The sequence below is a fragment of the Lynx canadensis genome, chromosome D1 (assembly GCF_007474595.2).
Source record: "Lynx canadensis isolate LIC74 chromosome D1, mLynCan4.pri.v2, whole genome shotgun sequence".
NCBI classification, from domain to species: Eukaryota; Metazoa; Chordata; class Mammalia; order Carnivora; family Felidae; genus Lynx; species Lynx canadensis.
The window spans coordinates 59,829,201-59,843,875 of record NC_044312.2 but is presented as its reverse complement, the minus strand read 5'-3'; the positions used below and the strand labels follow the sequence as shown (position 1 = coordinate 59,843,875).

The 14,675-nt window shown below is 56.7% G+C and overlaps 1 protein-coding gene across 8 annotated transcripts in view; it reads right to left on the bottom strand.

The window, feature by feature from the left end:
* Positions 1 to 200: 200 nt before the first annotated feature.
* The window catches only part of NUMA1 (nuclear mitotic apparatus protein 1), a 73,695-nt gene continuing 59,220 nt past the window's right edge, over positions 201 to 14,675 (bottom strand). For 5 of the 8 annotated variants that reach the window (XM_030331769.1, XM_030331771.1, XM_030331770.1 and 2 more), the window contains exons 13-25: positions 13,430 to 13,552; positions 9,880 to 13,278; positions 9,418 to 9,459; positions 7,874 to 7,942; positions 6,383 to 6,493; positions 6,059 to 6,277; positions 5,787 to 5,944; positions 4,174 to 4,420; positions 3,090 to 3,318; positions 2,420 to 2,556; positions 1,887 to 2,063; positions 1,594 to 1,707; positions 1,011 to 1,504 (exon numbers count right to left, since the gene is read on the bottom strand). In XM_030331769.1, coding sequence (XP_030187629.1) covers positions 1,238 to 1,504; positions 1,594 to 1,707; positions 1,887 to 2,063; positions 2,420 to 2,556; positions 3,090 to 3,318; positions 4,174 to 4,420; positions 5,787 to 5,944; positions 6,059 to 6,277; positions 6,383 to 6,493; positions 7,874 to 7,942; positions 9,418 to 9,459; positions 9,880 to 13,278; positions 13,430 to 13,552 — 5,292 coding nt within the window. In that variant the 3' untranslated portion in view covers positions 1,011 to 1,237. Of the gene's footprint in view, positions 937 to 1,009; positions 1,505 to 1,593; positions 1,708 to 1,886; positions 2,064 to 2,419; positions 2,557 to 3,089; positions 3,319 to 4,173; positions 4,421 to 5,786; positions 5,945 to 6,058; positions 6,278 to 6,382; positions 6,494 to 7,873; positions 7,943 to 9,417; positions 9,460 to 9,879; positions 13,279 to 13,429; positions 13,553 to 14,675 lie in introns of those variants that run through there. The other 3 variants (XM_030331773.1, XM_030331775.1, XM_030331774.1) reach the window with 3 other exon arrangements.

Below are 14,675 nucleotides of genomic sequence, written 5' to 3'. Positions count from 1 at the left end.
TCACTCAGAAGCTAAAGACAAAACTAAAGTCCGGGAACACAGGCCCTCAAAGTGTGGGAAGATCCTGTGGCCCCAGAAAGGCCAGGAGAAGGGATTTGAGAGAAGGCAGGTAGTCTGGGACACTCGGCAAGGACAAAGATATAAATACCCTAATGAACCTAAACTTCCCTTTTCCCACACAAATCAAGACAGCTCAGCACTTAAGGGAGAAAAATAGACTTTATTTACAAGTAATAACATTTAGAAAAAGATCCATCCCTGGCCCTTAAAAACCTTCCCATCACTCCAAAATCCCACCCCACTTTTAAGTCTGGGGAAGGGGGGATGAGGTGCAGCTGAAGACTGCTCCCCTCCCACTCCCCACTGCCACCCCCAGGCATGGGGCCTATCTGTTCTGGAAAAGAGCATCTTCTGGGCAGCTGAGCCCTTGGGTGGATGGGAGCATCTCTAGGTGCACCCGCTAGGTCAATGTCCAGTCCTGGACTTCAAAAGCAAGGGCCCTGCTAGGCCCAGCCACCACGAGCAGCAGGGACCAGGGCCTGCTCCTCCAATGGTCCCTTCTGGATTCAGAGGCTGAGGAGGACGAGGCTCTTGGGCCCAGCCACTCAAAGCCAGCCTCAAGTCTGGTTGTGATGGAGAAGTGACTTTGTTCTAAGAAAACGTCAGGAGGCAAGGTAGGGAGAAGACCCAGACACTCCAGGCCTCTGGGGACAACTCTGAGAACACCTCAGTTCACCTAGCGAAGGCTCCTGTGAAGATCCAGGTACCAGGCCGGGGATGTGGGCAGGCATCACTGTCTGTAGGGGTTTGGCCACTGCTGGCCTGGGAGCTGAGAGAAGGCACTGAAAGGGACAGTAGAAGGAAAAGGACCAGGCGAGGTCGGCACTGAGGACACAGGTGGGGCCTCTCACTGGTCCTGGCCCTTCAGTGCTTTGCCTGAAAGAGAGAGAGACAGTCACTTGGCGGGAGACTTGTGATGCCAGCAGATACAGCTGGCCTTGAGGCCTCTTTTAGCTCCAAACCCCTCTGACTAGGATCCCTTCCTTGGTGTGACCTGGACACATCTAGCTCCAGGTTATCAGTTGCTGGCTGTGCTGAGTTGTCCTGTGTCTCCTGTCCTCAGGGAGCAGCTAGTAAGAGAGCACCTTCTCTTAGCCCACCCCCAGTGGCCTAGCTGGGCCACACAGTGGAAGCCTCCCAAGGGGTGGCCTGAGGGAGTACCCTGCTTCCACCTACTCTAAGAGTCCATCCACCCCCTTCCTTTCCCCGTCAGTGCTTCCACCTTGCCCTTGGCCCGAGGGGTGGCAGTGGCGGCAGCTATGGCAGCAGCAGTGGCGGCGCTGGCTGCGGTGGTGGCGATGCGAGGAGAGCGGCGGGTCCCGCTGCGGGTGTTGGGAGAGGCCTTGGATGGGGCTTTCTTGGAGGCTCCCCTCCGCAACAGGCTATTCCCAAGCTTCTTGGGTGTGTTGAGGATGTTAAAAGCCATCGACTGGCGGCGGTCAGCCTGTCGGGGAGGGGAGGGCTGTCAAACTGGGCTGCACTTGGGCCCTGCCAGCAAGGTCCCTCTAGGATCTCCCTTCAGCCCCCACTGACCTGTTTAACAGCCGGAGCTGCTCTCTTCTGGGCCTCATTAGTGCTCTGTTTGCGCCCTTCGTGTCGGTCCCGGGGAGTCATGGGGCGTGGGAAACAGCTGGTGGCCTTCTTAGACTACGGGGAAGAAGAGTTCACATCCAAAACCAGTTGTGTGTCTCAGAGCCAAGTGGACCTTGTAAGTCAACACCACTTCCCTCCGGAAACCTCCCTTCCCAACAGTCCCTGTCCCTGCATCAAACTCTTGGAGAGAGAAACCTGCTAGATGGAACAAAACAGGAATCAGGGTCACCTACCTCAGGGGTACCAGGGCCCTGGTGGGGCTCTGAGGAGACCCGTTTGCGCTGCTGCCGGGTAGTGATCCCCATGCCCTCGGCTATCTGGGCTGGCTGCATGCTGGCTCGGCGCAGGGTCTCCTGGGGGTCACCAGTTTTCATCTCCTCATCCGTGATGGTAGCCAGGCTCAGGGAAGGCTGGATGGGATGGAAGGAGGGGGTCAGTGCAGCAGGACCACCCTAGAACACCCGGCGTGTGCAGCAGCTAAAGCCTTCCTGTTGCGGAAGGTCTCCCTTCCCATTGTCTTCTCTACTCAGGCCCTGCATGGTGGTCAGAGCAGAGTAGTCCCAAGCAGACCTCCTCCACAGACTCAGGCCCACCCACAGTGATTTCACCCCGAACCCCTCTCTGCCAGCTATTCCACCAGAAGCATAAGGTCACTCTGCAGCAGGCCAAAGAGCCAGGCAGGGCACTAGGGCTCGGTCAGCATGGAGCGCTGAGGGAGGAGGAGAAGAGCCAGCGTGGGTCCCGTGCAGGTGACCCCGGAGCTCACCCGGGACTCCAGGGGATAGCAGGTCTTCAAGTGTGGGGGGCATACTCGATTGCGCTGCTGCAGCTCTGCAATGCGATTCCAGTCATCCAGCTGCTCAGGCTCATCCTGGCAGGTGCCCATGTAGAAGCTATTCCTTCCTGTGGAGGGCAGGGAAACTGAAGCAGATGGGGCTAGGAAGGCCAGGAAGAGTGAGGGTAGAGGCAGCAGGTCTCCCACGGGGCCTGGCCTCTTGCCAACTTTTGTGGCCACCACTCCTGTCCACCTGTCCCGTGGACTTCAAGCCCAGTAACCCAGAATCCTGCTCTGCTCCGCGTGCTCTCCCTGGGGAGGTCAAAAGAAGTCCTATACCGTATGCGGAGGCTGTGACACCCTAGAGAAACTAACTGAGGACCAGGAATTGATGACCAAAGGTCGCTGAGGCGCCCTTCTGGCACCCCTTACCACCTGAGACAGTAATGGAGGACTCCAGGCAGCAGCTGAGCATCACTGTTCCACTGGGAGTCCCAGGCTCCCTTGTGTGACCATTTCCCATTCACCCTGGCTGAGATGAACATCAGCCTGATTGCCCAGCACAGCCCTGAGGTTGCAGGGAGGAGGGGTCGGTGAGGTGCCGAAAGATAGTCAGCCTGGGGTTTTCTTTGTGTGTGTTGTGTCCCTGTGGCCCCCTCACCTGGAGGGGCCCCGCTGGATACCCCAGCCTGGGAGCGGCGAGCAGAGCTGCGAGTGGTGGGCCGGTAGCCAGGCAGGCTGAGCAGAGCAGAGTTGCCATCGTCAGGAGAGCCCAGGCGGGCTAGAGACTGGGTGGAAGAGGTGGCTCGTGGGCCAGCCTGGGAAGCAGGGGCCGACTGTGTGCTATAGAAGGATGAATTGGCACTGTCCGGCTCTTCCACGTCTAGCTTCTGGAAGAGAGAATGGATCTGGTGGAATGGGGCCCTAACAATCCATAAAGGTGCCTCCTGTTCACTTTCCTAAATAGGGCCTCGGATCCCGCAGCAGCATGTATTCCCACTGCTTTGCAGGAATCCTTAGCTGCACATCTACAAGGAATGGGCCCTGTTGCTAAGAATCCTGCACAAGGTGCCAAGGCTATCCCATTTTCATTTGAGTCTGTTAACAATGCTCTGAAAGAGGGAAGAGAGTGTGTTATCAGACAATTTTAGAATCAAGGTGCAAAAAAGTAAAGTGACCAACCCACAGGTAACAGCTAGGGAGTGGCAGAGCTGGGGCTAGAATACCAGTCTCCTGAGCTAGTCATAGTCAAGCTCATCCCACAGCCTCCACTGACCCTCAGCCCAAGCTTGCCAGGGCCCTGCCCATCTTTTAGAACTTCTGCAGCTTCTTGGTAGCCAAAGGCAACCCACACCAAACGAACCTTCCCCACTCCCCATCCTCCTCAGAATATGGAAAACAAGGGCCAACCAGGGCCCCCAACCTAGCAGGCAGCCCTCGTGGCGGCCACAATGCATCTCAGCCACCCAGGAGGTATGCTGCAGGCACAGGGCTGGGCTGCAACTTCTCCATCTTCTCTCCTTTCGGTCTGCACGGAGTCAGTACCACACATGGAAAGAAACCAGCCTTAGATCCTTTAGGCATCCAATTCCAGCCCTGCCCCTTTCTACACAAGAGGCTGTGCTTCTTTGTAACACATGAACTAGTCAGCCCTGCCTGCCTCCAGAGGCACCCGATGGGAAAGATGCCCTTAAGAGCAAGTGAGCATCACTTGGGTCCTACAGGCCCACTCCCAGCAGCCTGACCTTGGTCATGGTGATGTTGATGATCTGAGTGGTGCGCCGACGGGCGGAGCGGGTCTTCCGGCCTGAATCCAGGAAGACGTCCCCCAGGGAGTCCAAGCTGCTCTCCAGTGGGGCCTGACCCCGAGCAGGGATGGGGGTGAAGTAGAGACTCTCAAGGGATTCTACCTTGGGGGGCAGGCGCTGGGAGATGGGGGAAGCTGGCTCTCCAGGGATGCTGGTGCCATCTGGCTGGGTTCGAGGCAGCTTGCTGTAGGAAAGAGACTTGCTGAGGTGCCATGCCTGGGGCTAAAAGGCAATTTTGTTCATCCCTTTGCTCCAAAATGACCCAATTCCTACATTTATTACAAGCAGACCAGGTCAAGCACCCCATTCTCTGATTTTTGAAAGGCATCAAGGAGAGCCCTTGCTTGACCTGGGTCCTCCCTTCACTCTCCATTTCTGGTCAGCCCATCTATCTCCATGGCTATCTGAGCTACTTAACACTGGTAACTCTCAGCTCCACGGTGAGCATGTCCAAATGAAGTCCATCCATCTGGATCTCCTGCCTCAGGAAATGGGAGCAGCCTCCACCTGGGTCCCCTAGCCATGAACATGAGCTCAATCCTACCTCTTCCCTCCAGCCCAATGCAGTGGACAAGTCCAGGAGCTCACTTAACCACACGCCACTCCATTTGCATGTCCTTCCACGGTCTGCCTCCTCTCCTCTCACCTAGATTTAATGGTACCTGAGGGGAGGTGCCAGCCTGGTGACAAGCAAGGACTCAAACCAGGCTGCCTGGGCTCAAGCCTGCCTCTGCCACTGTGGGACCTTGGGCAAAGGACTGCCCCTCTATGCCCCAGTTTCATCTGTTAAAGGAGATAATCACAGAACCTACCTCAGAGGATGCTGAGGGGTAAATAAATGCATTACTACTTTTTAAGTGTTTTTGTAACAGTATGGGCACATCTCAGCTTCTACATTGGTTATCGGAAAAACTTTCTAGGGGCACCTGGGAGGCTCAATCAGTTGGGTGGCCCGACTCTTGATTTCAGCTCGGGTCATGACCCCAGATTCATGGGATCAAGCCCGGCATCAGGCTCCATCCTGAGTGTGCTGGAGATTTTCTCTCTCCCTCTATCTGTCTCCCTCGCTCGTGCCCTCTCTAAAACAGAAATTAAAAAAAAAAAAAAAAAAAAAATCAAACTGGACCACATCTACCTTAATTTCAAGCCTTTCCAAGATCCCTCAGTGCCTTCAGGATCAAATCTAAACTTCAATGAGGAGTCTAGCCAGCCCCACCCAACCTCACTTGCCAGCCCAGCCAGGCTCTTTCCTCAGCCTTTGCTCTCCTCTGTTCACGGAGCACACACACCTTCAGCTCCTCTGCAGACTCAGCAGGAGTGACAGCCTCCATGAAGCCCTCTCTGAGCACTCATTTCTTTTTACTCCCAGTGTGCCCTACACAAACATCTGGCCGAACACCTCGGACAGCTTCCTTAGTCTTCTCCTCTAAGAAACAGCTCCCAGAGGGCAAAGAGACATCTTCTCAATCTCACTAGCCCCAGTGCCCAAGACACAGCCTGACACACGGTGGGCACTCAGTGAACAAGACAGAGACAGGGCACCTCCTCACCTGGTGATGGTAAGGGGAGTCCCCTCCTCGCAGCTCAAATCCAAGCTGTCAATGCTCAAGTCCAGCTGAGGCTTCGCCTGGGGCTCCCGGCTCTTCAGGGCATCAGTTGCCACCTGGAACTTGCCCAGGTCTCGAAGCTGCTGGTCAGCGTGGGCAACCTGAGGAGAAGAGGGACAGGGAGAGTGAAGAGAAGCCTCGGGCAGGGGCAGCCTGGGAGAGGAGGGCACAGGGGTCCGACATGACAGGTGGAGTCCATCTGACCCGATACGCACCTGTGCCTCCAGGCTGCGCACCTGGGCAGTAAGGTGGCGGCAGGTCTGCTCAGCCTCCTTGGTCTTCAGCCCAGCCTGCTGCAGCTCCCGACCCAGCCGTTCGGCTTCAGCCCGCAGCTCCTTGTTCTCCTTCTGTAGCTGCTCCAGGCCCCGTAGCTGCTCCTGCAGCTCTTGGTTCTGCTGCTTCTTGGCATCATAGTGGGTCTTAGCTTTCTCCATCTACGCGGGCACACAGAACGAGTGGGGCGGTGGGGGTGGGGGGGAGGCAGGGACTGGAGGGCAGCAGGGCGAGGAAGCAGTGGGCCAGGGCTGGGGGCGCCTCACCTGCAGCTTATAGTGCTCAGCTGCCTGCTCCTTCTGGTTCAGCTGGGCCTGCAGCTCGTTCAGCTGGACCTGGAGGCGTTGAGCCTCTTGCTGGCTCTCCCCTCCCTGGGCCTGGAACGCATGACAACGCTGATCAGGGTGGCTGGTCTGGCTAGTGCACCCAAATCCACAGACCTGCCCTAACCTCCTGGGTTCCATGGTGTTTTCAGACTCCTGCAGACCCTCTCAGGACTCGCACAAAAAATCCTTTTACCCCCGCCCCTAGCACCTACTCTACTGGCATACCACACACCCTTCAAGGTCCACATTCTGCAGAAGCTTTCCCTGTCTGGCTAATGCCATTTCTGGCAGAGTTCTGACAGCCCTATCTTTGCCTTCTTTGCACCCAGGAACAAACTGTCTCATTCTCTCTCCATGAGTAGTCTCCCCAAGGAGGAAGGGGGCTGATCCTCAGGGAACACTTGGGTGCAAAGCTAGGCACTTGGCACATGAGCTCTCAGAGGACACGGGAACTCTTGTTCTCCTCACAACTGCTCCGGGAAGTAACTTCATCTGTTTCAGAGGTGAAGAAACTGAGCTCAGAGATTTAAACAAATTGACCGGGGTCATAGCAGAGTAAGATCTGAACCTTGTTCCACCCAACTTCAAAGGCTGTGTGGGCTTTTATGATGCTGCACTGCCTCCTATGCAGACCACAGACTCCTTGGGAGCAGGGGCCATGTCCAGTTCTCGGTCTCCCTTTTAATGCCAGTGAGCAGAGCACTTAGCTTGTAGAAGACAATGGACTACCCGGCCTTCTCTCTCCTACATCTCCTAGCACCGAGAAGGCCCCGAAATGGAGAAGCAGCATCTGTTTATCACACGATTATGGCATGGAAATGAAGTTCTGCTCCCAGCTCCTGTGACCCACCACGGGGCTTTATGCCACAGGTGCCTAATTCCTCTGCCCCTAAGTAAAAGCTGTGAAGACTGAACTGCAGAAAAGCAGGTATTAAACCAAAAAGGTGATGCTGCTGAAAGCATGACAAATATTAAGTTCAAATATTAAGTTACAGTGCAGTATTAAACATTGTTGACAATCCTCAAAGCTAGGCTGTCTAGAGCAGCACTATCCAAAGAACTTTCTACAGGAATGGAAATGTTCTGTATCTGCCCTGTCCGAAACGGTAGCCACTAGCCGTACGTAGCTACTAAGCAAGGGAAATGTGGCTAGCGTGACTGAGGAACTCAATTTTTAGTTTAAATAACCACACATGACTAGGGGCAACTAGTGGACAGCGAAGGCCTGAGCGATGGGAGCCACCCCAGTCTTCCATTGAAAGCTCTAAGAAGGCACATACAGGGGCTCCTGAGCCACAGGCAGGTGTAAAGCTGCCATGCCAGGCCCGCCTCTGCCCCCATACCCACTACAGCCCAAGGGCTCACAGAGCCCCTTCCCTCCCCGATTCTCGCTCTGAGGCTGACAAGATGGCCCATCCCCCACTGTCCCACCTTCAACTTCTGTTGCTGCACCTTACTGGCATGGTCATGGTCAGCTAACTTCTTACTCAGTTCTTCCACCTGGAACAGGGGAGGAAGAGAAGAGAAAACTCAGGAGGCCTTCCCCTCAATATTCAGAGAAATTAGAGGTTTTCCCCAGATAAATCCCCAGTGTTCCTAGAAGAAGAAACTCTGGTCCTTTCTCTGGCCTCCATTTAGGGATTTATCCCTGCGGTGCAGGCTGGTTGGCAGGACCTAAGGAAGGTGACCCAACACGCAGGTGCTACCAGAGCCACTGCCCATGCTCACCTCCACCCCCAGCCTGCAGAGACAGGCCTGCCGGAGCCCCACAGCCTCCAGATTCAACAGAATTGACTCTGGGGAACTGACACCTCACTACCACCCCACTACTTACTGCCACCATTCACAGCCCCAAGCTTCCCAGGCTGGGGACAGGAACAAGGGACCGAGTCTATAACTAGCAGACAAGGACGAATACCCAACACTCCTCCCCAAAAGTGCCAAGGCGCACAGATGCTCAGACCTCTTCCCAATATCCACAGGCTGTGAGGGCTGGTGCTAGCAATGTAGCTGCTGTGGTTAGCACTGGGAAGCAGACAGGGGCAGCCCTCAGACCCAAAGCCCACCCCACTCCCACAGAGAAGAGAAAAGGGAGTGGGGTGGAGAGGGAGCAGAACAGCCCAAGCCCTGCTGGCTCCTCCAGGCATTCCAGGAGCTCAAGCATGAACAGCAAAGACAAGAGGCAGGAGCTCCATTGCTGACTGTTTGCTATTCGGTCTGACTGTCCCCATCATCTCAGGCTCCCTGGAGGAGGCGGGCAATGGAAGGAGAGGAGGGCCCGATTCCTCAGCAGGCCTGAGGTGACAGGAGTAGGAGGGATGGTGGAGAAACCAGTGTGACAGCCTTGACGTCTAGGGCAGCACAGGGAGATCCTTGTGAGGGCCAGGCAGCCAGACCATGCCACCTCCTGTCTCCCGTCAAGCTTGGCCTTCCTGCTCCCAGGCAGCTCTATTTCATGCTCCAGGTTAAAGCCCCAGAGGGTGATGGGCAGGTGTCCTGAGCTCACAACCCTCCCTGACCTGTGAGGGCTGCTTTCATGTCACCTTTACGGCTTCTGCAGGAAAGAAGGGGGCTGTGTGTTAAGCAAGGCCCACGGTCACTCTGCTGTTACTCTTAGTTCGGCATCCAAACTGGGAACAGGACTTGGAGATTTGGGAATCCCAAGGACTGCCGGTCACCAGTTCGGACATGGGAAAGACGAAGCCTACCCTACCCCTCATCCCTGACAGACAGATGAGAGAAAAGGACAGGAGAAGGATGGAGAGGCCGACCTGGGATGGGTGGAATGAGGCCCAAGAGAGGGCCCAGCACACCACACTCCTGGGCAGCCCGGGCCTGGACTCCATGGCTTGACCCTGCCCCCTTCACAAACAGTTCACAACAGGAGCAGGCGGAGGCAAGCTGCAGCCGGGGTCATGCACTGAGATGGGTCACCGCTTAAGCAGCCAGCATTTAGCGGGGACCCCAGGCATTACCTGCTTAGTTTGCTCTCTCTGAAATACCTCTAGCTGTTCCACCTGTGCATGGGGGAGGAGCAACGAAGACAGAGTGAGATGGGGGCCAAAAAGACACTAGCCCTGCTGCCAGGCTGACCTCGCTGTGGCTCTGATACTTTCCTTCAAGGAATTAGATTTCTAGTAATCGTTTTTAAATGCCAGTTTGTCTCATTCTAGTCCCCAGTGGCTCCTGGATCCTCCACTGCAGGTACGCCTCCCTAGCATAGTGTGCCTCTAGAACGGGCTGATGGCCTTCACAGCTGGACTCTCAAAGGACAGAGCCTTCAAGGAAGGGGAAGCTATTGATGTCTTCTTTAGGACGGTAGGGGGCAACATACTTCAACTCTGCCAGCCACGCGGTAAGGGAGGGGAGACCAGAGGGAACATTGTTCCCTCTCTCAGGTCCAATCTTTGCAGGCAAGTTTGAGCTGGGTATCTTACCTGGGCAGTGAGTTTCTGCCTCTCATCCTGGAACCGCTGCCTCTCCTCCAGGACCTTGACCTTGGCACTCTCGTACTTGGCAGTCATCACCTCCAGCTCCCGGGCCGTGTTTTGTGCTTCCCGCTGCATCTCAGCCAGACGGGTCTCGGCATCAGCACGCACAGCTGCCAGCTCTTGGCCATGCTTCTCCCTGGCCTGGTCCAGCTCCACTTCCAGAAATTGCCGGCCAAGGCTGGCCCGCTCGCCCAGCCCCCGGTTCTCCTCTGCCAGCAGGCCATGAGCCTTCTTCAGCATGCTCAGCTGCTCTGCATAGCTGGCCTTCTCAGCCCGCAGCTGCTGAGCTGCTCGCTCTTGCTCCGCCAACTTCTGCCGCAGGGGCACCAGCTCCCCGAGCTCCCGCTGGGCTCGCATCAGCTCTGCCCGCAGCCCGCCGGCCGCCTGCTTGCTTTGCTCCAGCTCCTCACGATGGCGTTTCTCAGCGGCTGCCTGCTCAGCCTGCAGCTGCTGGCACAGGTGCTTGGCGGGCAGCAGCTCGCTCACCAGAGCCTGAGTGCTGGTGTGCTCAAGCTGTAGGGCAGAAAGGGCCTGCTCCTTCTGGAAGAACTTCTCCTGCCATGCCTTTAATTCTTGGCCCAGCTCCTCCGCTCGCTCTGCCTGTGAGGCCAGCTCCTGCCGCAGGCTCTCTGAAGCCACCCGCTGTTTCTCTGCCTCCTCCCGGAGGGTCTGGACCTCCTCCCGCAGAGCAGAGCTGCGTTCGGCGGCCCTGGCGCTGTTGCTGGCCGTCTCTGCCTGGAGCAGACGCAGCCTCTCCTCTAGCTTCTGGCTCTTCTCGGACTCAGCTATGACCAGCCGCTTCAACTCCTTGCTCTCACCCTCTTTCTCCAGGACCTGGCGGTTCAGGATAGAGACCTCCTCTTCCAAGCTGCTGATGAGGCTGTTTTTCCTCTCCGCCTCCTGCTGGCCCCGGGTCACTTGGGTCTTCCACTCATCCTCAGCCTTGCTGTGGTCTTGGGCCTTGGCGCGGAGGGTGGCCAGCTCCCTTTGGGCTGCAGCTAAGGTGTCCTGACTGCGCCCCAGCTCCTGGGCCTTCTCCTCTAACCGGCCCTGCAAGGCCTCTAGAGCACCGGCCTGCTCAGCGCGGGAGGTGCGCTCACGCTCCAGGCTGCGCTCCAGGCCGGAGGCCTTCTCCTGGTGCTCCCGGCACTGCTGCTCCAGCTTGCTCACCTCTGCCTGCAGAACCTGCAGCTCAGGACCTTTTCGCTTGCTCTCTCCAGTAGCCTCAGACTGTGCTCCTGACCCAGAAGGGTCTTTTCCGCTGGCCATCCCTAAAGACTGTTGGCGCTCCTCCTCTTTCTTAGCCAGCTGTTCCTTCAGTCGCTCCACAGTCTGCCGAAGCTCCCCGAGCTCTGTTCTCTGGGCTGCCTCCTGCCCACGAAGCTTGGCCAGCTCCTGATCCTTTCCTTCCTTTTCCATCAGGGCGTGGGCCAGGGCTTCCTGCAGGGTAGCAAACTCCACACGCTGTTCATTGAGGGCATTCTGCAGCCGCATCTCCAGCTCCGCCTTGGCGGCCTTCTCCAGGGCCAGATCGGCTTGGGCCCGGCCCCGCTCCTGGGTCAGACGGGCCACCTCCCTCTCCTGCTGCCCACGCTCCTCCTGCTGCTGGCCCTGGCTCTCCATCAGCGCAGCCCGCAGTCTCTCCAGTTCACTGCCCATCTGCTCTGCCTCCCGCTCCATGGCCTGTAGCGCAGCCTGCGTGCTGCAGAACGGGCGTCCCTGCCGCTCTTCCGGCCACTCTGACTCTCCGTCTCCTGCCCTCAGGGGCTCCTTGAGTACCTCGCGGGAGGCTGATTCCTGCTGCTCCCCTGTCTTGCGCACTAAGGCCTCCAGGCGGGCCACCTCCTTGCTGGTGGCGGCCATCTTCTCTTGCAGAGCGGAGAGGTCGTCTGCAAGCTTCTGGGCCCTGACCTCCTTCTCCTGGACCTGCTGGAGAGCCCTGGCCAGGTTGGCATGGAGCTGAGCTACTTCACTCTGCTGCCGGCTTATCTGGAGCTCACTGTGGGCCTCTATCCCTGCCACCTTCTCCTTGGCCTCCTGTAGTTCCTGGCGGGCCTTCTCACATTCCTCCTTCAGGGTCATCAGCTGCTCCTGGAACATGGCACCGTACTGTGCCTCCTCCTGCTGGCTGTCCTCGTACCGCTCGCGCCAGGTGGCCACCTCCTTGGCAAGCTGTTCACACTCCCCCTCAGCTTCGCGCTGGGAGGCTATGGCCTCTGCCAGTTCCTGCCGCAGGGCTTCCGCCTCGGCCTGATGGGCCTCCCCAAGCTGCCGTAATCGGGCCTCCAGCCCCTTGCGCCCAGCCCGCTCTTCTTCTAGCTCCTTCCGCTCCTGCTTATGCTGTTCCACCAGGCACCGGGTCTCCACCTCCAGCTTGGAGATGTGACGCTGCTGCTCCTCCAGGGCGTCTGCAGCCCTGCGCTTCTCCTCTTCCAGGCTGCCCTTGGTGATCTTCAAGGACTCCTCAAGAGCCTGGACCTGCTCCTGGAACTGGCCCTTCTCCTGGGCCACCCTTTCTTGCTCAGCTGCTTTTTGTTGCTCAGACCTTAGTTGGGCCTTTAGCTCTACCACCTGGGCCTGGGTCTCACTCTGCTCCTGGCGGGCTGCCTCAACACAGGCATGGAGTTCCTCCACTTTTTGGCTCAGCTCTGCCTTCTCCTGCTGGGCCTGAGTCACCGAGGACTGGGCACTGTCCCGGGCTTCCTTAGCAGCCTGAAGTTGCTGTTGCAGGACCTCTAGCTTGGCAGTCTTCTCCTTCTCCAATACTTCCAGCTGCTGGAGGGCCGAATCCCTCTCCCTTAAAGAGGCCTGCCGCTCCTCAGCTGCAGCGGCCAGTCGCTGGGCATGGTCTCGCCTGGTTGCCTCCTGCTCCTGGGCAGCTTCCTCTAACAGCTTCTCCTTTTGCTTCAGGCTGCTGCTCAGCTGCTCCACCTGCTGGCGGAGGCCCTGAGAGGCCTGTTCTTGCTGCTGGAGGCTCTGCGCTAGCTGGGCCTGCTCCTTTTTGGCCTGCTGCTTCAGGCCAGCCAGTTCTTGATCCTGCTGCTGGAGAGTGGCTTTGAGGGTGGTGAGCTCAGCAGTCAGCGTGGTCACCCGGGCAGACAACCGAGCCTCCTGAGCCTGAGAGGCCTGCTCCACGTCTTCTTTGGCCTGGCTGAGGTTGGACAGGGAGCCCTGCAGCTCGGCAATCAGGCCAGCCAGCTGCTGCTTTTCTTCTTCAAAGTGGCCCCGCTCAGCAAGCAGCTTGGCTTCCCGCTGGCCCTGCTCGGTCTCTAGAGCCTCCACCCTGGCTCGGAGCTGGGTGTTGTCCGCAGCGAGAGAGGCCGCCTCCTGCTTCAGGGTTTCCAGCTGGTGAGATAAAGAGACCAAGAGGATGAACACGACTCCTCAATCACCGTGGCCCCCGTGAGAACTAAGGAACAGGAACCTGAATGTACCAAGCACGGGTCCACACGAGCCCTGGCACACAGGTCCTACTGCTGCTCCTGTGCGTTCCTACCTGCAAGACGTCACCCAGCACTTCGCCCTTCTCCCGGGGTGGGTTCTCCCGCAGCTGGGCCAAATGTTCTTCCAGCTGTGAAAGTTTTCCCTGAAGGATTTCATTCTTTTCTTCAAGGCATTTCTGACAGTAAACAAGAGCCTCATGTGAACAGAGGTGGGACAGGCACCATGTTACCAACAAAATATGGAGCCCTATCACCCTGTTATCAAGATCTCTTAGGGCACCTGGGTGGCTCAGTCGATTAAGTGTATGACTTCGGCTCAGGTGGTGATCTTGTTTGTGGGTTTGAGCACGTTGGGGTCTGCGCGGACAGCTCAGAGCCTGCTTGGAATCCTCTATCCCCCCTCTCTCTCTGCCCCTCCCCTACTTGTGCTCTTGCGCTCTCTCAAAAATAAACAAACATTAAAAAAAAAAAAAAATTCTCCCAGGACACCTGGGTGGCTCAGTCAGTTGAGCGTCTGACTTCAGCTCGGTCATGATCTCACATCTCATGAGTTCGCTCCCCCCCACTGAGCTCTGCACTGACAGCCTGGAGCCAGCTTAGAATTCTATGTCTCCTTCTCTCTCTGTCCCTCCCCCACGTGTGTGCTGTCTCTCTCAAAAATAAACAAACACTGAAAACAAAAAACTCCTGTTCCCCTGACCTAGGAAAAAACTCAGAAACCATGGACCTGGGATCATGAGGGACCTGATTTTCTAACCCTAATTCCAGGGCTGAATTAAATCATGTGACTTGCTAATAGCTTCTTCTGCCAGGCCACTGAGTTCACTTCACATTTCCTTACTTTAAAAAAAAATTCTTTTTTTCCTTACTATATACCCTTCCTTAGACAAGTCTGGGCTCCCAGATTATCCAGACACTCACCAGCTTAAAAATATCCCCAGCCTTCCTGGGCATGAACAGCAGCAACCATAGCACCTCCCACCCTCAGCCCCTCTTCCTCCCACTGCTCACTAAGCAGCCGCCAGGACTATGCTGGGTCCTCTCTGAATTCATAATCCACCTGACAGAGATGGGAGGTAGCTATTGCTGTCCCTCTTTTGCAGATCAAGATCTGAAGCTCAGATATTAAGTGCCTTCCCCTAGGGCTACAGGTTAATAAATGGTAGATTTGGGTTCTTAAAAATAGCAGTAAAAATAATAGTGGGGCACCTGGCTGGCTCAGTTGGTAGAGCATGCAACTCTTGACATTAGGGTTGTCAGTTCAAGCCCCACACTGGGTGTAGAGATTACTTAAAAATA